Here is a 19,507-nt window from a genome sequence, read left to right on the forward strand (position 1 = left end):
TGCCCGTTTTGGTAATTATCGGTTGTGTACGTACGCCATATCGGTGTCACCTTTAGAAACTTCGAAATTATTTTGATAAACCGTGTATCATACACGTCTTTTTTAGATATAAAGATTAGATAGCTTTGATACAACTTTATTTATTTATTATTTTGATTATAAGTCTCTCTTTATATATACATCGGTTTCTATTTATAGTGGTGAACCATGCAACAACTACACACATAAAACAATTATTGTACTTGTATTGCAAGGTGGTGATTCAAGACTCCCAAATCTATGGCCGAGAAGGTACTTTTTTGGATCTGAATTTTTCAACTAACTGTTATCTCTTAACTTATTGTTAATTACCCTATCCCTATGATACTTTTTGTAGCTAATTAAGTTAATTATAATGATCAAATGATATGATCATGCACGAACAGGTAGTGGTGATGAGGTTGGGAGTGGATCTAAACTGTCCCAAATGCTACAAAAAGGCTAAGAAAGCTCTCTCCAAATTCCGTCGTGAGTTTCTCTCTTTGATTTTTGTTTTCTGATCAGTTTTATATCATTTAGTGTTAACTAAAATTGCTAACGATTTTTGTGGTATGCGTTGTTCCACCCCAAAAAATAGAGATAAGAGACCAATCGTTTGATGACAAGTCGAACTCGATCCTCATCAAAGTGGTTAATTGTAATGATCCTGAAAAGCTAATGAACAAGCTCTGCTACGAAGGAGACGGTTCTATCAAGTCCATCGTCATCCTCGAGCCACCCAAACCGCCTCAACCACAACCTAAAGAACCAACCCCGGCACCAACACCAGCAGCAGCCCCAGCCCCAGCCCCAGCTCCAGTTCCAGCACCAGCACCAACCCCAGCTGAGGCTCCGGATCCGGTTCCGGCTCCAGAACCTATGTGGCAGCCGTATTATATTGTGCCGTATTACGAGACCCAACAGCATTACCAATGTTATGGAAGGCCCGTTTATGAGAGCTGGGGAGGTGGACGACAATGTTGCCACGAATACACAAACCCTCAAGGATGCTCCATCATGTGAAACACTGAACCAACGTGATCTTCTACTCATCATACTAATTAGTACATACCAGCAAATACGAAGTTATTTTTTAATTTTCTTTGTCTTACGAAATAGTACGTATGTATACGCTATAAGGGTTTTGTTTCTTGTGTATATCTCGTTTTGCTTAGAACATACGCTACAACTTTTTATTTGCTCTTCTTTTGTTGGTAAGGAGTATATATAGTCTAATAGAGATGTCTTACTTTAAAATATATATTGTGTTACAAAAAATAACATTAGCACAAAAATAACGTATATCGGTATATAGTCCATGTGAACGTGTTGTCACTCTATGGTTGCCTAGTAATAATTGTCAATTTGTTTTATAAAATAGATGTAAAATTTATTCATCCAAGCATCGTTTTTACATTATATGCTACCTTTAGCTTGGATTCTAGAAAGAAAAAAAAAAGAAGTAAACATAGATATATTAATAGAGCACAATTAATGTTACGATTTGTTGCTTAGAGTATCAAGTCATAGGATTAGACAATCCGCCATGAATTTCGAGTCTGGCCTGCGAATAGAATATAATCGATGCTGATCTATAGTCTTTACGATAGCTGAAGGAGACAATTCACCATGTCGTCTCTTGTCTCTCTCTCGCCATATAGTCGATTTTTTTTTCTCTCTATACGTATATATAAACTTTTGTAAGCGTTCACTATAGTTCTGAATTAAGTTTGAGTACTCAATATCGTAGTCGTAATTCGCTCACTAGTTAAGAAATTTGATCAACTCAAGAGAGGTGGAATCGGAATCATGGTCATGTAACTAAAACTTTGAGATGCATCATTAGGAATGCTAAAATGTAAATTTGATTCCTTCTTGGTGAAAAATATGTTTTGTGGAATATAATGGGGTATTAAGGGATGACAAATTAAGGAGTGTTAATTGGTACAGATTTAAAACAAAAATTTCCAAGCTTTGATCAGCTTTGGAAGCTGAGGCAGTGGCCACTGGCCCTTACTTGGGTTGTTTTTCAATCCTATTGTTTTTCAAACAAGCGAATCGTTGTTACATACTCAAGTTCGAGATCGATCATGGCCGAGATCGTTGCTGTACCACCAAAGCCGAAGGACGGCAGCTCCTCCTCCATTCAGTGTCCGATGCTCTCTAACACCAATTACTCTGTTTGGTCCATACGTATGCAGTTGCTGCTTCAAGTCCATAAAGTTTGGGATTCCATTGAATCAGGTGCGGGAGATGATGACAAGAATATTTTGGCAAAAGCACTCTTGTTTCAATCTATTCCTGAAACATTGATTATACAAATTGGACATCTTCCAACTGCAAAATCTGTTTGGGATGCGATCAAACTTCGACATGTGGGTGCAGACCGTGTGCGAGAAGCCCGGTTACAAACCTTGGTATCTGATTTTGATAGACTAAAGATGAAAGAATCTGACACCATTGATGACTTCGTCGGAAAATTGTCAGAATTGTCTTCAAAATCAGCAACCCTAGGAGAAGTTATTGAAGAACCAAAACTTGTTAAGAAATTGCTCAATAGTCTGCCGAAGAAACGATACATACTACTCGTTGCCTCTCTTGAGCAAACCCTTGACATGAAAAACACAAGTTTTGAAGACATTGTTGGCCGATTAAAAGCTTATGAAGAAAGAACCGGTGATGACGAAGAAGAGCAAGCTTCTGGTCAAGATAAGCTCATGTATGCCAACACTGACTCCCAATCCGGTCAAGGAAGCTATGGCGAGTCTCGAGGACGAGGATCTGGTGGGAGATATGGACGTGGCAGAGGAAGAGGAAGAGGAAGAGGTGGCTATCAGCAGAGAGATCCAGCAACAGTGACGTGTTATCGGTGTGATAAGCTTGGCCATTACGCTTCTACTTGTCCTGATAGACTGCTTAAACTCCAAGAAGCTGAAGAAACAAAGAAAACTGAGGAAGATACACATGAGGCTGAAGAACTGATGATGCATGAGGTTGTGTATCTCAATGAAAAGAATGTGACTCCATCTGCTATTGATACAACTGATGGAAGCAATGTGTGGTATATAGACAATGGAGCTAGTAATCACATGTCTGGGAACATATCTTATTTCTCTAAAATTGATGAAACCATCACCGGAAAAGTGAGGTTTGGAGATGATTCCAGGATTGATATCAAAGGCAAAGGGTCTATTCTTTTTCACATCAATGGTGGCACAAAAGTCCTAACTAATGTTTACTACATCCCAGAGTTAAGAAGTAACATTATTAGTTTTGGTCAAGCCACTGAATCAGGATGTGATATTCGGATGAAAGATGAACTCTTGACATTATATGATAGGGATGGGAAGCTACTAGTTAAAGCAACACGCTCCAAGAACCGATTATACAAAGTTCTCTTGGATGTTGAACCAACTACATGCCTCCACTTGATGGCGATGAATGAGTCTGCAACATGGCATGCAAGATTAGGACATCTTGGTTTTAACTCCATGAAACTAATGCTAAAGAAGGAGCTGGTTCTTGGACTGCCAAATATCACCATTGAAAAGGACACTTGTGCTTCGTGTTTACTTGGGAAACAAATCCGACATACATTCCCAAAAGCCACAACGTTTCGTGCTTCTAGTGTACTTGAACTTATTCATGGTGATCTATGTGGTCCAATCTCACCTTCCACACCAGCAAAGAATAGATATATCTTTGTGCTCATTGACGATCACTCTCGTTACATGTGGTCCATCTTGTTGAAAGAAAAGAGCGAAGCATTTGAGAAGTTCAGAAAGTTTAAAGCAATTGTTGAACAAGAAACAAGGAAGACCATCAAGACATTCCGTACTGATAGGGGAGGAGAGTTTGTCTCTCAAGAGTTTCAAAACTTTTGTGAAAGTTCAGGGATCCAAAGACACTTAACCGCACCATATTCTCCACAACAAAACGGAGTAGTAGAGAGAAGAAATAGAAATCTTATGGAGATGACTCGAAGTATTCTTAAATACATGGGATTACCAAATTATCTTTGGGGAGAAGCTGTGAGACATTCCACATATGTTATAAACAGAGTAGTCACTAGAACCCTAAAGGAGCAAACACCTTATGAAGCTTATAAAGGGAGGAAACCTAGTATTGAGCATCTCCGTGTCTTTGGATGTCTTGGTTTTGCTAAAATAGAAACCCCACATTTGAAAAAACTGGATGATCGATCTCGCATGTTGGTACATCTTGGAACAGAACCGGGATCCAAAGCATACCGACTACTTGATCCGACAACAAAAAAGGTAGTTGTAAGCCGTGATGTTGTGTTCGATGAAAGCAGAGGATGGAGATGGAATGATCACGTGAGAGAGTGTGATTCAAGGCCAGGACTGTTTACTGTCAGCTTTGGGGAATTCGGAAATAATGGTATAAGAGAAGATGATGTTGTTGAGGAGAGAGATAATGGTGATGTGCGCAGTCAGGGTTCAGATAATAATAGTGACGAATCAAGAGAAGGAGAAGATGAAGAAAGAGAAGAAGAAGAACGAGAAGAGCAAACCATTCCGTTGAGACGATCAAACCGACAAACCACAACACCAAAACACTTCGAAGATTATGTTCTGTTTGCTGTGTACGAATGCGAAAGACTGTTACTAGCGATGAATGAGGAACCTTGGAGTTATGATGAGGCGAAAGAGATGAAAAAATGGAGAGATGCCTGTCAGGAAGAAATCAACTCTATTGAGAAAAATGGAACTTGGGATCTAGTTGATCTTCCTCATGGTGCCAAAGCAATCGGTCTTAAATGGGTATTCAAAATCAAAAGAAACTCTGATGGAAGCTTGAACAAATATAAAGCAAGTCTCGTGGCTAAGGCTTACATACAAAGACATGGTGTTGATTTTGACGAAGTATTTGCTCCAGTGGCACGCATTGAGACAATACGGTTTATTCTTGCTTTAGCAGCTTCAAACTCTTGGGAAGTACATCATCTTGATGTAAAGACTGCTTTCTTACATGGAGAACTAAAAGAAGAAGTGTTCGTCAAGCAATCAGAAGGTTTTGTTTTAAGAGGGAAAGAAGACAAGGTTTACAAGCTAAACAAAGCTCTTTATGGTCTAAGACAAGCACCAAGAGCTTGGAACAACAAACTTAATGAAATTCTTAAGGAGTTAAAATTTGAAAAATGTTCCAAAGAACCTTCTTTGTATCGGAAGCAAGAGAAAGAGCATCTACTTATTGTTGATGTCTATGTCGATGACTTACTTGTCACGGGAACGAGCCTGAAGTTAATACTTGAGTTTAAAAGGGGAATGGCATCAAAGTTTGAAATGAGTGATCTTGGAAGGTTAACCTTTTATCTTGGTATTGAAGTATTACAATATAATAGTGGTATTATGTTAAGTCAAGCAAGATATGCAGAGAAAATTCTAGAGGAAACATGCTTAAAGGATTGCAACTCAGTTCTTATACCAATGGAAGCTGGTCTTGAATTATCTAAAGCCGAAGAAGAAGAATGCATTGATGAAAAGGAGTATAGAAGGAACATTGGCTGTATTAGATATCTACTTCACACACGACCTGACCTCTCTTATTGTGTTGGGATTTTAAGCAGATATATGCACAAACCTAGGCAATCACATGGAGCAGCAATGAAGGCAGTTCTTAGATATTTGCGTGGTACATCTTCATTTGGCTTAAACTTTGCAAAAGGAGATAAGACCGGTTTGATTGGTTATAGCGATAGCTCGCATAATGTTGATAGAGATGATGGACGAAGTACAGCCGGCCATATTTTCTACCTTAACAGCTTCCCGATCACATGGTGTACGCAGAAACAACACACGGTAGCTATGTCTTCATGTGAAGCTGAGTTCATGGCCGGAACAGAGGCTGCAAAGCAAGCCATATGGCTCCAAGATTTGTTCGGTGAAGTCTTTGATGCATCTAGCCAAAAGGTCACAATTCTTATGGATAATAAATCTGCATTAGCACTCACAAAAAATCCAGTCTTCCATGGGAGAAGTAAGCATATACATAGACGGTATCACTTTATTAGGGAATGTGTTGAGAATGGTCATATTGAAGTGGAGTACGTTCCGGGAAAAGAACAAAAGGCGGATATTCTAACAAAGGCTCTTGGGAAGATCAAGTTTAGTGAAATGAGAGAGTTCATTGGAGTTCAAGACTTGAAGAAGATTGTGTTCAAGCTTAAGGGGGAGAATGTTGAGTTAAGCTTGAAGAAGAAGTGAAGTTAACTTGGAGAACAAGTTATTATAATCCTACCGAGATATGGATTAGGATTAAAAGGTTTTATAAGTCCTATTTGAATTAGGATTAAGGTTTTGGTTTTATATAAATAGAGAAGTCGAGTTATGACTTTAAAGTGTGAGATTTGAGAGTTTGTGAGAGCTTTAGTTTTGTGGAATTTTCTAAAGCTAATAAAAGAAAGAAGTCTTTTATAAACTCTTGATCTTAAGTTTGTTAAACAATAGGTTGTAGCATGCTTGGACAAGCTAAGAGTCGAAAAGACTCCAATCTTAAATGTCATATATAGTGATTGTATATACTTCTTCACGACACCATTTCTTTCAAGAGACGTCCGTATATACTTTTGAGATGAAAAAGGAGCCGTGGTGCTTGCTTACCTTTCCACACTGTTTTGTTTAAAGATTGTTTTATATGTTTAATACACGCACATGGTCACAATCAAAGATACGTTTACAAGGAAAATTAGAGATAAGCTCTAACACACAAAAAGAAAAGAAAAGAAGACTATATACTTATTGGAGAATATTTATAGTTCATCCCCTTCTATTCTAAATGACAACATGTTACAATTGCTGAAGTATGCTATCGAAGATTGTGACATCCAAATAAAGTATATGAGGCATGTCAGCTTGGAAAGTGTTGAGAGGTGGTGAGTTCACTAACAATACGTTTTCCTAAGCCATTTTGAAACATGTTGATCTCTTGTCCACACATTTAAATATTTAATTCTCATCAAAATAGAATTGCAATAGAGGAAGGTCATCTAAATGAACTAAGCTTGTCCAATATAATGTTATGAAATGTAAAGTTCCACACAATATCTCATGGTTGAAATTTCCCAAAACAATATGTTTTCCAGTACAACTTCAGCTTCATCTATCAATCCTAATTATGGGATTTTATTTGGGGAAACCACATGTTGGTACGTCATTAAAGACGTTTGGTTGTAGTACATGTTCAATTCTTCCTATCCCCTATATATATAGAGAATAAGTTTGAATCAAGATCAGTAAAATGCAGTCATTTTTTTAAATAAATTTGTTGGCATTGTATTGTGTCAACATACTCTACGAAATTGTATATATCAAAAATCAACGTGCATGGTTAATTAAGATGTTCTTGTACGTATCTTAGTATGTGTATATGTTTGCAATGAGTACATTTTAAAATGTAACTTGGAGAGGAGATATCTTACCATAGAGCTTCGCTTTTTACTTTCTTTTTTTCAGATCGGAGAGTTCTTTTTCTTTTTTTGTATACGACTCCCTGATTGTTTTTGTTTAGTTGATTGGAAGAGAATCTTAATGGAAACATTCGAATTCAGACGGTCCTTTTACAATCCATGTCGGCACCACAGAAGAATAATCAAACTTATTTAGAGGATGAAATTGGACCACTATATAAAGCAGTACTTGAACGATCTCTGTTCGTATGCACTGAAAAAAATGTGAGCCCATTTTGGTAATTATCACTTACGTACGCTACGCCATGTCGATGTCGGTGTCGCCTTTATTAGAAACTTCTAAATTATCTTTGATAAACCGTGTATCGATCATACACGTCACTTTTATATACAAGATATTTTATAATTCTGATTTTAAGTCTCTCTTTATATCACTTTCTATATTTAGTGAATCATGCAGCAAATATACATAAAAACAACTAGTGTTCTTTTTTTTTTCTTTGTACTTGTAAGGTGACTCAAGACTCCCAAAGCTATGGCGGAGAAGGTACTCTTTTGGATTTGAATTGTTTATATTACTTGTCTTTTAATCAGATCGTATCCTCAGTCATAACTAACTGTTGATTACCACCTATAATGGGGTAATACGGTTATTAATTAAGGTAATAATGATCAATGATGTACCGAACAGGTGGTAGTGATGATGAAATTGACAGTGGATCTAAACTGTCCCAAATGCTACAAAAAGGCTAAGAAAGCTCTCTCCAAATTCCCTCGTGAGTTTCTTTCTTCTCTCTTTTGATTTTGTTTTCTGCTCATTTTTTGAAATCATTGAGGGGTGAAGAAAAGTCTTGATGAATCTTGATATATGGATATGGTTTTTGTGGTATGTGTTGTTTTGGCCCCCAATCACACAAAAAATAGAGATAACAAACGAATTGTTTGATGAGAAGTCGAACGCGATCCTCATCAAAGTGGTTTGTTACGAGCCTCTTAGGCTAATGAACAAACTACGCTCCAAAGGAGATGGTTCTATCAAGTCCATTGTCATCCTCGAGCCACCCAAACCGCCTCAGCCTAAGGCACCAACTCCAGCACCAGCTCCTGAACCAGCCCCAGCCCCAGCTCTAGCACTAGCCCCAGCTCCAGCACCAGCCCCAGCTCCGGCTCGGGCTCCGACTCCGGCTTTTGCATTTCAACCGATGTGGCAGCCTTACCATTGTGGGCCGTATTACGAGGCCCAACAGACCCAATGTTACGGAAGGCCCGTTTACGAGAGCTGGGGAGGTGGGCAACAATGTTGCCACGAATACACGAACCCTCAAGGATGCTCCATCATGTGACTTGTGAAACACTGAACCAACCTGATCTTCTAGTCTTCTACTCATATATATACACTATAGTACATACCAGCATAGTTATAATTATACGAAGTTGTTTTTTTGTGTTTTCTTCGTCTTACCAGTACGTATTTCTATTTTGAGACATCCTTTATACGTCGTTTTGGTTAGAACCTATGAATACAACTTTTATTTTCTCTTCTTTTATTGGTATGGAATACATACTGTATATAGTCTAATAGAATATAGCTTTGTTTCAAAAAGAGCATTAGCACATAAATAACAGTAGTCCATGTAGACGTATTCTCACTATGGTAGCATAATATGTTGCGTAGTAAATTAAACGAATGCATGAATTTTTTCATCCGAAAATTGTTTTTAACATTATATATGCAACTTTTAGCTTCAAATTCTAGAAAGTAAAATTGCAAGCCTAGATGTTTAAATTTGGAGCACAATGTTATTATTGTATGCCTATAGTCCCAAACCATAGGATTAATTAGACCGTCCGCCATGAACTTCGAGTCTGCCCTGCGGAGATAATATAACCGATGCCAAACCATCAATACAAGCTATGTCGCCTCTTGTTTCTCTCTCGCCATGTTGTTGATTTTTTTTGTATATATAAACTTTTGTAAGCTTTCGTTGTAGTTTCAAAATTTGAATACTCAATCGTAGTCGTAAGTAGCTAGCTCGTTCACTACTTAAGAAACTCGATCATTCAAGAGAGGTGCAATTAATCGAAACCATGATTATGTAACTAATCCTTTGAGATGCATCATTAGGAATGCTAAAATGTAAAGTTGACAGATGCATCATTAGGAATGCTGAAATGTAAAGTTGACAAGGTCGGCTTATTAAACTCATTGACAAGAATGTGCGTAAACGTCTCATCTCAATCAAATTTACAGGTGACCCTCGCTATGATGAAGGCCTAAGACTCCTTTTTAAGCTCTATTTTTATGTTCTACATACCTTCAAAACCTTTCAAACACACTGAAGCATTAATTGAACAAATGGTTTTTTGTTTTTTTTTTTAAATGTAAAGTTGATGCCTTCTAGCATTCTTTCTAGAGACGTCCTTTATGAAGATTAAAAAAGGAATCGTGTTGAGTGTTGCAGTTAGCTAACACGACACCGTTTTACACAAAATATCAAACGACGCGACGTTCGTTTTTGAAACATATAAACGACGCGATGGCAAAGTACAGGGAAGGCCTTATCTTCCTCCAATCCTATACACTATTCTCGTTTAAGCTTTAAATCAATGGCTTCCACATCCACTCTCCTTCTTCAATCTCTCTCTTCCACTAATCTTCAAATCACAGTACCAATAAGAACATGTAGCTTCGGTCGTCGAACATTCAAATTTACAACTAAATGTTCATCAAAACCAGAGCCAAAAGATCAGTTCTCCGATCTCACGCCTGCACCTGAATCAATCAACACAACAAGCGCCGAGAAATTCCCAATAGAGAAACGAAGAAGATCAGAGATCATACGAGACAGGACACAAAGAGGAATCGAGAAACCAGAGCCACCAAACTTCGAGATTGGTTGGAAAAGAACAAAAGAGATAAACTTGGAGAAACCTAAAGGTTATGTAATAATGGATTTTTTAGAGAAGTTCGAAGCTTTAATGGCGAGAGAGTTCGGTTCGAAGGAGCTTTTAGCTAAAGCTGGTGAGATAGTTGCCGAGAGAGCTAGAGAAGAAGCTGAGGTTTTGAGAGATGAAGGTAAAGTTGAAGAGAGAATGGTCACTGAGCTCTCCAGGGTTTTGAAATTGATGGAGATGGATTTAGCTATGGTTAAAGCTTCGGTAAAAGAAGAAACTTTGAATGAGAGGATTGAACAAGCTAGAGCTAGGTGTAGACAAGCTATTCTTGTTGCTAATTCTTTCTAATTCCTTCTTCTTCAAATAGCAAATTGAGTCAAAGTTTATGAATTTGTTTATAGTTTTTACACTAAACAGAGCTTCATCATCTGTAAAAGATCTTATTTTTTTGGTTCTGTAATCATTCATCTCTAGATCATTCATCTTGTTACTCCAATGGTCGAAGATGAGAGAATGTGAAAATCAAAACAAAAGATTCATGCTTTTTTGGAGTATAGTATTTTAATTAATTGGGAAAATTTACTTCCACTAATTTCAATTTTCAAGATATATCACCAAGTCTCATGCTTTATTGTACACCACACAATAAAAATGCAAACTTTAAACCATTCAGCGAAAGCTTCACTAGCAACACAAGACAGCAACAATGGTGGCGATCAGATTCTACACTGTAGAGATGTCGCTACCGCGTTTATGTCCATGCCCATCATCGCCTATTTCTCTTCCATCGTCTTCTCCGAGATACCATCTTCTTAACACAGCGAACAAGAGGCTAGATTCATCCAGAAACTGTAGAACTCTGCGGATTAGTTGTTCATCTTCCTCTACTGTCACTGACCAAACAGAACAATCGTCTTTCAACGATGCTGAGATGAAACTCATTGACGCTTTGATCGGAATTCAAGGCCGTGGCAAATCCGCTTCTCCTAAACAACTCAATGTATGTAAAAACTTTTACTTTCTTTGATTTCCCGGCATGTTTCTTGATTTTATGTCTGAATTGAGAAACAATTATGTTGTAGGATGTGGAATCTGCTGTGAAAGTTCTTGAAGGTTTAGAGGGAATTCAGAATCCTGTAAGAATGTTTTCTTGTGAACCCTTTCATCTTCAAATTATAAAGTTCTGTTATGATTTGTTCTTTGACTCATTTGGTTATCTTTTGGGGAATGTTTATAAAATGTGTAGACGGATTCTGACTTAATCGAAGGTCGTTGGCGATTGATGTTCACCACAAGACCTGGAACTGCATCTCCAATCCAGGTCAGTTCTTCATCACAGATTCATCATCATATCGCCATTGTTCCAGATGATACTAATTTGTATGTAAGAAGAAGAACAATGGAATGATTTGTGTCTGCAGAGAACATTTACAGGAGTAGATGTGTTCACTGTGTTTCAAGATGTTTACTTGAAGACAAACGATCCTCGTGTTTCAAACATTGTTAAATTCTCTGACATCATTGGAGAACTGAAAGTTGAGGTGAGCTTCTTCATTTAAGTCTTTGCATATAAAGACTGAGAAATTTCATGCCTGTTTGTTTCATTAACAGGCAGCTGCGTCGATCAAAGATGGGAAACGGGTTTTATTCCGTTTCGATAGAGCAGCTTTCTCTTTAAAGTTCCTTCCTTTCAAAGTTCCATATCCAGTTCCCTTTAGACTTCTTGGTGATGAGGCAAAAGGTTGGTTAGATACTACGTATTTGTCACCTTCAGGAAACCTTAGGATTTCAAGGGGAAACAAGGTAGATGAGTTTCCTGATTCTGAAAATGAAAAACTATAAGCTTTATAGTGTTTTTATCCATAAGGCGATATATCTGTAGCGCAGGGAACAACGTTTGTTCTTCAGAAAGAAACCGTACCTAGGCAGAAATTGTTAGCCACCATATCTCAAAACAAAGGAGTAGCAGAGGTAATGTGTAATGCCTTTGAGAAACCTGAAAATAATTGATATCGGTTTGGAATGGAATCAATGGATCATTTAGTACAACCACAGGCTATCGATGAGTTTCTTGCGTCTAATTCTAATCCCGCGGAAGATGATTACGAGCTTTTAGATGGAAGCTGGCAAATGATTTGGAGTTCACAGGTAACTTCTCTGATAACTTCGGTTTTTGTCTTGAACAAGCAATTTCTTCGTTTTGATAAGCGATTTGATGGGTTTTGTGTTTGCAGATGTATACAGATAGTTGGATTGAAAATGCAGCAAATGGTCTTATGGGAAGACAGGTTTATTAACACTTTATTAGAACGTTTTAATATGTACGTTGTTGCTTCAGCTTGTTTAATTTTATCGAAAATTGAGAATATGATTCAGATCATCGACAAAGATGGAAGGATAAAGTTCGACGTTAACATCATCCCAGCATTTAGATTCTCCATGAAAGGCAAATTCATGTAAGTCTCACTAAGGTCTTTTAATAGTCATTTTGCTAAACTTCTTTTGTGATCTTGTTTCTTGATTGGCTTCATGAACCATCTACAGAAAATCAGAAAGCAGTACCTATGACTTGGACATGGACGATGCAGCAATTATAGGCGGTGCATTTGGATATCCGGTCGATATAACAAACAGGATCGAGCTTAAAATTCTGTAAGACCTCTCTATCTTCCTTCTTCTTCTTCTTCTTCTACCTACATTCTCAAGAGATAATGATGCATGCCATGAAAACCAAACCAAACTGAATAAACAAGTGTTGGTTCTTGCTAATACAGAGCGATGTTTGCTTACATTTATGCATGTAGGTACGCAGATGAGAGGATGAGAATAAGTCGAGGATTTGATAACATTATCTTCGTGCACATCCGAGAAATTTAGCTGCCTTGTTCTAAGAAAAAAATTGAACATATAAAAATGTTAGCATGTAACAAAAGAAACTGTCAAATGTTTTACAACAATGGAAGGTGATTGTTTAATTTCTCTGGTCATCTTTAGTTTTTTTTTTTTGATGTAACAAGAACCAGAAAAAACAAGAAAACCACATGAGAATGATGATATATGTTTCGCTACTAATGTCTAAATTAAGACAAATTTAACCTTAAACCAAAAAACAAAGAAGTTTACTTTTTTGCTCCAGCTTGTCTTAACTCTTAATCATCAAAAAAAATCTTCACTGAATATTTTTTTATTTCTACGGAGAAAATACGAAAATCTCATTAACAAAGGAAACTTGCCACTAACAGCTTCAGGTGACATTAATTACTCTGTAATTTCCCATTTTCTCATCAGAGAAAACTAGAAACAACAACAAAATATGGAAACTGTAACATTCTAAAGATTCATTGTTAACAAAAAACAAAACAGAGAGACATACATCATACTGATTTTCCAGGATTTGCTCCCTCGAATCTCTCCTTCAAATACTCTTTTCTAATTCCTTCTTTGCGAACATCTCTCTCTTTCTCTGTTTCTTGTTTTTTCATTTTTTTGTTTTGTATTTCTCTTGTTTAATGGATATGGACGAGATGAGCAATGAAGCCAAGACAACGACAGAGACTTCAGGCTCAAGTGATTCTGTCTTGCCGCTCTTGAAACGCATGAAACCAACTTTGGTTGTTGCAGCGACCACGAATCCTCCTGCCTTGTCTAACACGGCGACGACAACGAAATACAAAGGTGTGGTTCAGCAGCAGAACGGTCATTGGGGTGCTCAGATTTACGCTGACCATCGAAGGATTTGGCTTGGAACTTTCAAATCCGCTGCTGAAGCCGCCGCTGCTTACGATAGCGCATCCATCAAGCTTCGAAGCTTTGATGCTAACTCGCACCGGAACTTCCCTTGGTCTGATTTCACGGTCCACGAACCGGACTTTCAAGAATGCTACACAACAGAAGCTGTGTTGAACATGATCAGAGACGGTTCTTATCAGCACAAGTTCAGAGATTTTCTCAGAATCAGGTCTCAGATTGTCGCTAGCATCAACATCGTGGGATCAAAACAAGTTCAAGGTGGAGGGGATCAAGAATCGAACAAGTGTTTCTCATGCACGCAGCTTTTTCAGAAGGAACTGACACCGAGCGATGTAGGGAAACTGAATAGGCTTGTGATACCTAAGAAGTATGCAGTGAAGTATATGCCTTTCATAAGCAATGATCATAACGAGAAAGAGATGGGCGAAGGTGTGGAAGACGTGGAGGTTGTGTTCTATGACAGAGCAATGAGACAATGGAAGTTTAGGTATTGTTACTGGAGAAGTAGCCAGAGCTTTGTCTTCACCAGAGGTTGGAATGGATTCGTCAAGGAGAAGAATCTCAAGGAGAAAGATATTATCGTCTTTTACACCTGTGATGTCCCGAGCAATGCCAAGACATTAGAAGGCCAAAGCAAGAACTTCCTGATGATTGATGTTCATTACTTTTCAGGCAACGGTTTCATGGTTCCTGAGGAAGTCAATAAGACAGCTCGTGAGAGTTCTGACGAAGAAATGAAGTTAAAAAATGAAGAACCCAAATCAGAGGAGAAAAAGGGAGGGTTCATGCTGTTTGGTGTTAGGATCCAATAGCTACTTTGTTTCTTAGGGATTTTACTATGACTTAATTAGAGTTTTTGTTTTTGCGTTGTATTTTCCGTAGCCTCTTCGTTTACAAACTTGGTGCTTTTGATTTTGATATATAACATTAATTAGATTACATGTCTCTCTTGAGTAGATAAAAGAAGAATAATAGCCAAAAGAGACTTCAATGGCTTCTTTTAAGAGTTTAGACAAAGCAACTTCGCTGCTAAAACCTACCATGAACAAAACAATGCTAACGAAGACATTAAGTTAATGTCACAAAATGAAGCAGAATTAAGAGTTACAACTCTCTCTCTACTCTATATACTCCTTAAGATTAGGTGAGTCTCCGCTTACATCTCCTTCGAGTTCCATCACCCTTGACATCCGGAGTATCTTCTACAACAGTTTCTTCTTGTACAACCAAACCTCGGTTTCTCGATAGTTTTCTTATCGGTGTTGTTTGAGAATCTTGTGTGAAATCTGGTGAAGCAGCGCGGCGAGATGATGAAGCTACGGCAGTTTCCCTGTGTGGCATTAGCTCTTCTCCCAGTGGAACCACTTCAGACATCAACTATTCGACAAATATCATCACCAACAAAATTCAGTCACTTTCAGGACATGATTTAACAATTGCGAGCAAGAAATAAGATCCTATTTTATTACCTTCCAATCTTTAAAATCTAATCTGAAGACAAAATGGTTATAGGTGACTTCACCCGACATCACCAAGTCCGAAGCAGGTCCATTTCTTGGCACTGAGGATAAATTAGGAGAGCAAATATAAGTGAAACTAATCAAATCTCAAAACCAGACAGAGGAGAATGGACTTGTGATCTTACAGGCGAAATGAGAACCATTTTTATCGACAATAATCTCAACTCGACCATCTTTAGCCAAGAAAGATAGAGCGAACAAATTCTCTACAGTCTGTGCAAATGACCGTCTGTTGAGCACCAAATTCTCAAGTTGCACACGCTTCTTTTGCCGTAATATGGTAAACATTATCGCCATGTTCTTGTCTGTATCAGTCTTTTCTTCTGATTGAGTATCATCCACCTGGTGGTTACCATAAGTACTCAAATCAGCTTGTTTGTAAGTTATCCAAATCCTAACTACATATTATCGAAATCCTAACTACATAACAATCAACAAGTTCCAAACACAGCATCACATCATATTTATTTCACAGCGAAACAGTAAAAGTCAATCAACAGATGAGTAATGCCAGTTTCACAATGTTTTTGACAATTAAACAGTGTTGACAAATGATTCTTATACGCGATGATCAGGTTGAGATAAAAAACGCACTCAACGAGTCTAGGTAAGGAAATGAAAGTCAAAGATGTATAGGACTACAAATACGCCATAAGGGTTATCAGTGCAATATTGCTCATAAAATCGAACAAAATGATATCTGCAAAACATTTCTTACCTCATCTGGACGAACACCTTCAGCAAGGCTTGTGCGTTTTCGGTTGGCTGTCCTTTTCCTTTGCTTCAGTTCAGTGTCCATAGGTCCCAACCTGGTCACAAAACAGTCAAACAGACCTTTGTTTAGACAAAAAATGCTCTGTGGTGGCAAATCAAGTTAATGCCAAGCAGTTATCATGAGAACTCACATAGTGGAACAACCACATGATACTAAAACAGTAGAACAGACAGCAACCCCAAGATCCTTCCACTTTATAGATACTTGTGCAGTCTCATCAGCATCAATTTCCAAAGAACCTTGACCAAACCCACTGATCAAAGCATTAACAAACTCAGCCGGTGAAACCCCATGAGAAGACTGAGACTTCACAGATGACATTAAAGTGTTTGCTATATCCAGAAGTGCCTCCGCATCAGCAATTTGCTCCCTTGGCTTTCGAACTGCAAGAGAAAAGTGTAACCATACCCAAAAAAGGAAGCCTTTTAAGCAAAGACAAAATTGGACTTTTCATTCCTAATACAATGAGACTAAATTTAACCAAAAACACATCAAATTCAAACAACGTTAAAGCATGTGAGTTTACCGTGCTGGTGCAAGTTTTCAACTTCATTGATAATTCTGGTGAATTTGTCTGAATCAATACTCATCAAATCATCTTTACAATCTGCAAAAAAAACAGAGAAATCACCAAAAAAAAAAGAAGTAAAAACCCTAAATTAAAAGCGAAATTGAGAGGAATGAAACAATGACCATAGAGAATTAGAAGATATAGAGTAAGTGAGTATAAAGCGTATGAGATGTTTACCGCTGATTTTGTTCTGTAGAGCGAGATACTGAGATCTGAGAATTCTCCGATCAGAAATCCCCTGTTCTTCTTCTTCCTGAGTCGGAGGAGGCTCGTCGATTCGTACGGAACCATCTCCGGTTTTTCTCTGTTTCTCCTTCTTCACAGACCTCAACCGCTCCGGCTCTTCGTCTGCTTCTCTTCCACCACCGCTGTTCCCGGTTGCTTCTCTTTCTCGCTTCACCGTACTCCTCCTCATGATGATTTCGGAATTGTCGAAAGAGGAGAAACGAAGCGAACGAAGAAGAAGTGGAGAAAATTGAAAACCCTAACGGCAGATTGAATTAGGGGAAAACTTTTTTTTAATTTTGTTATTTTTGAGGAAAAAAGTAAGAAAGAGAACAATTCCAAGATTTTTCCCGCCGAGCCCTATAAAACAATTTAACAAAAAACTTTTCCAATTCCAACTAAACCGTCGTGCTCGCGAAGCTTTAACAAATTAATTTTCGGCGAAAAAAACAAGAAATTGGCAAAAATATCCACATTTTTTTTAATTTTGGTTTAATTCTAAAATTGGTTAAAGTATTCTAATTTTTTTCCTTGTAAGAATAAAGAAAATAATTTGATTTTAAAGTATTTATCCAAAAACTTTTTGATAAATAATTTAGAATTAAAGATTTAATCTGATGGAAAATATATAAATATGTAATATGTTGATGTAATCTCATACTATATCGTATACTGACGTATAGAAAGGTGGAGACTCAAACCGGCTTCTATAGTTGTTGTTTCTTTGTATAGTAAACTTATAAGTTATTTTTACTGCTTGATATGTCGTTAATTAAGTGTTTTATTTCTATTCAGATGCATAACTACTTGATGATTATGAGCTTTTTAAGCTGAAGGGTCGTACTTTGATTTCTTAACACTGAATAAATTTGGTTGTTATTAATGTGAATGTTGTATATATATTAGAAATGAGCATGGTTATAATCAACTTATCATCTACGTTATGCTCCTCTTCATAAATTATAATCCGGATAGATCGATCAATCTGTTGTTCGATGAAGTTAACGGGATGAGAAAAGAGTTGTGGTGAAATCATAGGCTTTGTAATTTCATTGACATGTGAATTTGGATGATGCTCTCCATGTGCAAAAAAATTATCATCTCTTGTACTTATGTATTCTTGTAACAAAATCACAAAATTGTCTTGGACTGGAGTATCTCACCACGAAACTAAACATTTGAATCAAACCCTAATTAAAAACCATGAAGTACCTAAGAAGAAACATCGTCTAAACTAGTCAAAATGGTAGGTCAAGGTGGCTCCTCAAGAAAAAGTGCATGGAGCCTGAGAGTGAGAGAGCACCAACACTAAAATAGCATATTCGAATCTTTTCAGCTTTGTTCTCTATAAGCCATTTATTGGGCCTTCTGTTTTATTTAGTTATTGGGCTGCAATTCAAAGGCTAACCCTGGACTTGATTGTATATGTTATTGAAATTGTTCTCAATACAGGATCTGTATGTACATATTATGGTTCTGGACCTTCTGGTATATGTTTAAACAAGAATCAAAATTACTCATTTACATATTTACAAATTTGTTTCGATAAGTTGTAAAATTGACAGTGTCACTTTACTTAAAGGTTTTTGTAAAATTTTATTTACAAAAATTTTGTATTTTGACCTGAAATTCGTATAATACATGAAAATATTTTTATTTTAGTTTTTTTTGTTTAAAAAGAAATTGAAAATATATCACTTAAGCTCTTCCTGAAACTACAAACTATAAACAACATATGTATAAAAAAATAGAACATGGTTATGTGTCTCTCTCGATGTGATAATGTGAAAAAGTCAAGATAGAATAAGATAATGAACATGTCCGAGCATTTTAGAAGGTACACATCAATATGCGCATTATCATAATACTTTTTTACACCTAACGAACCTTTTTGGTATATTTAGCTGATGATTAACACTTGTAAAACCTTAAAGAAGAAGAAAAAATTATACAAAATCTTCTTGTCACGTGTCACCATTACGAGTTAGTGCACCTTCTTTCACATGACTGCCTAAAAAGAGCAACGAAAAATAACAACAAAGACTATGGTCCCCTAACACTTATTTTAGTTTATTAGTGTTGGCCACATTTGTGCCCATCTTTTTTTGTTTGTTTTCGTTTCAGACAAAGACTTATGGACTGTGATATTACATGCTTCGTAGGGTCGTCGGTTCATAATCAAATTGGATGCTTAGTGAGTATGTTTACACACACCTCTCTATTCTCTAAGGAAGGCTCAGTTGTAGTTTTGGATTCAGTTGTATAACTAACTAATGAGTTAGATTAGTTTCTATGAAATCATTATAAACGAGTAAAACATAGAT

The 19,507-nt window shown here is 37.1% G+C and overlaps 6 protein-coding genes across 6 annotated transcripts; 5 read left to right on the forward strand and 1 right to left on the reverse strand.

Annotated features, from left to right (window-relative positions):
- Nucleotides 1-413: 413 nt before the first annotated feature.
- Nucleotides 414-1,064, forward strand: LOC17897321 (protein PYRICULARIA ORYZAE RESISTANCE 21). Its single transcript, XM_023777237.1, has 2 exons — nucleotides 414-507; nucleotides 617-1,064. Exons 1-2 carry the CDS (start codon nucleotides 414-416, stop codon nucleotides 1,039-1,041), a joined length of 519 nt encoding a protein of 172 aa, XP_023633005.1. The 3' UTR covers nucleotides 1,042-1,064.
- A 6,842-nt stretch (nucleotides 1,065-7,906) lies between these two features.
- Nucleotides 7,907-8,994, forward strand: LOC17899436 (heavy metal-associated isoprenylated plant protein 43). The gene is made up of 3 exons (XM_006305657.2): nucleotides 7,907-7,994; nucleotides 8,139-8,223; nucleotides 8,372-8,994. The coding sequence occupies exons 1-3, from the start codon at nucleotides 7,983-7,985 to the stop codon at nucleotides 8,788-8,790; spliced, it is 516 nt and encodes a 171-aa protein (XP_006305719.1). The 5' UTR covers nucleotides 7,907-7,982; the 3' UTR covers nucleotides 8,791-8,994.
- Nucleotides 8,995-10,033: 1,039 nt separating this feature from the next.
- LOC17898576 lies at nucleotides 10,034-10,824 on the forward strand. Its single transcript, XM_006303281.2, has one exon. The coding sequence runs from the start codon at nucleotides 10,055-10,057 to the stop codon at nucleotides 10,688-10,690; it is 636 nt and encodes a 211-aa protein (XP_006303343.2). The 5' UTR covers nucleotides 10,034-10,054; the 3' UTR covers nucleotides 10,691-10,824.
- Nucleotides 10,825-10,999: 175 nt separating this feature from the next.
- Nucleotides 11,000-13,410, forward strand: LOC17899236 (probable plastid-lipid-associated protein 12, chloroplastic). The gene is made up of 11 exons (XM_006307624.2): nucleotides 11,000-11,342; nucleotides 11,425-11,478; nucleotides 11,589-11,663; nucleotides 11,764-11,883; nucleotides 11,954-12,145; nucleotides 12,230-12,313; nucleotides 12,398-12,490; nucleotides 12,577-12,630; nucleotides 12,719-12,798; nucleotides 12,887-12,994; nucleotides 13,147-13,410. Exons 1-11 carry the CDS (start codon nucleotides 11,049-11,051, stop codon nucleotides 13,217-13,219), a joined length of 1,227 nt encoding a protein of 408 aa, XP_006307686.1. The 5' UTR covers nucleotides 11,000-11,048; the 3' UTR covers nucleotides 13,220-13,410.
- A 447-nt stretch (nucleotides 13,411-13,857) lies between these two features.
- On the forward strand, nucleotides 13,858-14,904 carry LOC17897008 (AP2/ERF and B3 domain-containing transcription factor At1g51120). Its single transcript, XM_006304510.1, has one exon. It carries the CDS (start codon nucleotides 13,858-13,860, stop codon nucleotides 14,902-14,904), a length of 1,047 nt encoding a protein of 348 aa, XP_006304572.1.
- Nucleotides 14,905-14,995: 91 nt separating this feature from the next.
- On the reverse strand, nucleotides 14,996-17,498 carry LOC17897994 (non-structural maintenance of chromosomes element 4 homolog A). Its single transcript, XM_006307639.2, has 7 exons — nucleotides 17,136-17,498; nucleotides 16,914-16,994; nucleotides 16,518-16,770; nucleotides 16,331-16,421; nucleotides 15,738-15,954; nucleotides 15,562-15,653; nucleotides 14,996-15,469 (listed from the first exon to the last, which is right to left on the reverse strand). The coding sequence occupies exons 1-7, from the start codon at nucleotides 17,371-17,373 to the stop codon at nucleotides 15,233-15,235; spliced, it is 1,209 nt and encodes a 402-aa protein (XP_006307701.1). The 5' UTR covers nucleotides 17,374-17,498; the 3' UTR covers nucleotides 14,996-15,232.
- Between the last annotated feature and the right edge of the window lie 2,009 nt (nucleotides 17,499-19,507).

The sequence above is a fragment of the Capsella rubella genome, unplaced genomic scaffold, assembly GCF_000375325.1.
Source record: "Capsella rubella cultivar Monte Gargano unplaced genomic scaffold, Caprub1_0 scaffold_1, whole genome shotgun sequence".
NCBI classification, from domain to species: domain Eukaryota; kingdom Viridiplantae; phylum Streptophyta; class Magnoliopsida; order Brassicales; family Brassicaceae; genus Capsella; species Capsella rubella.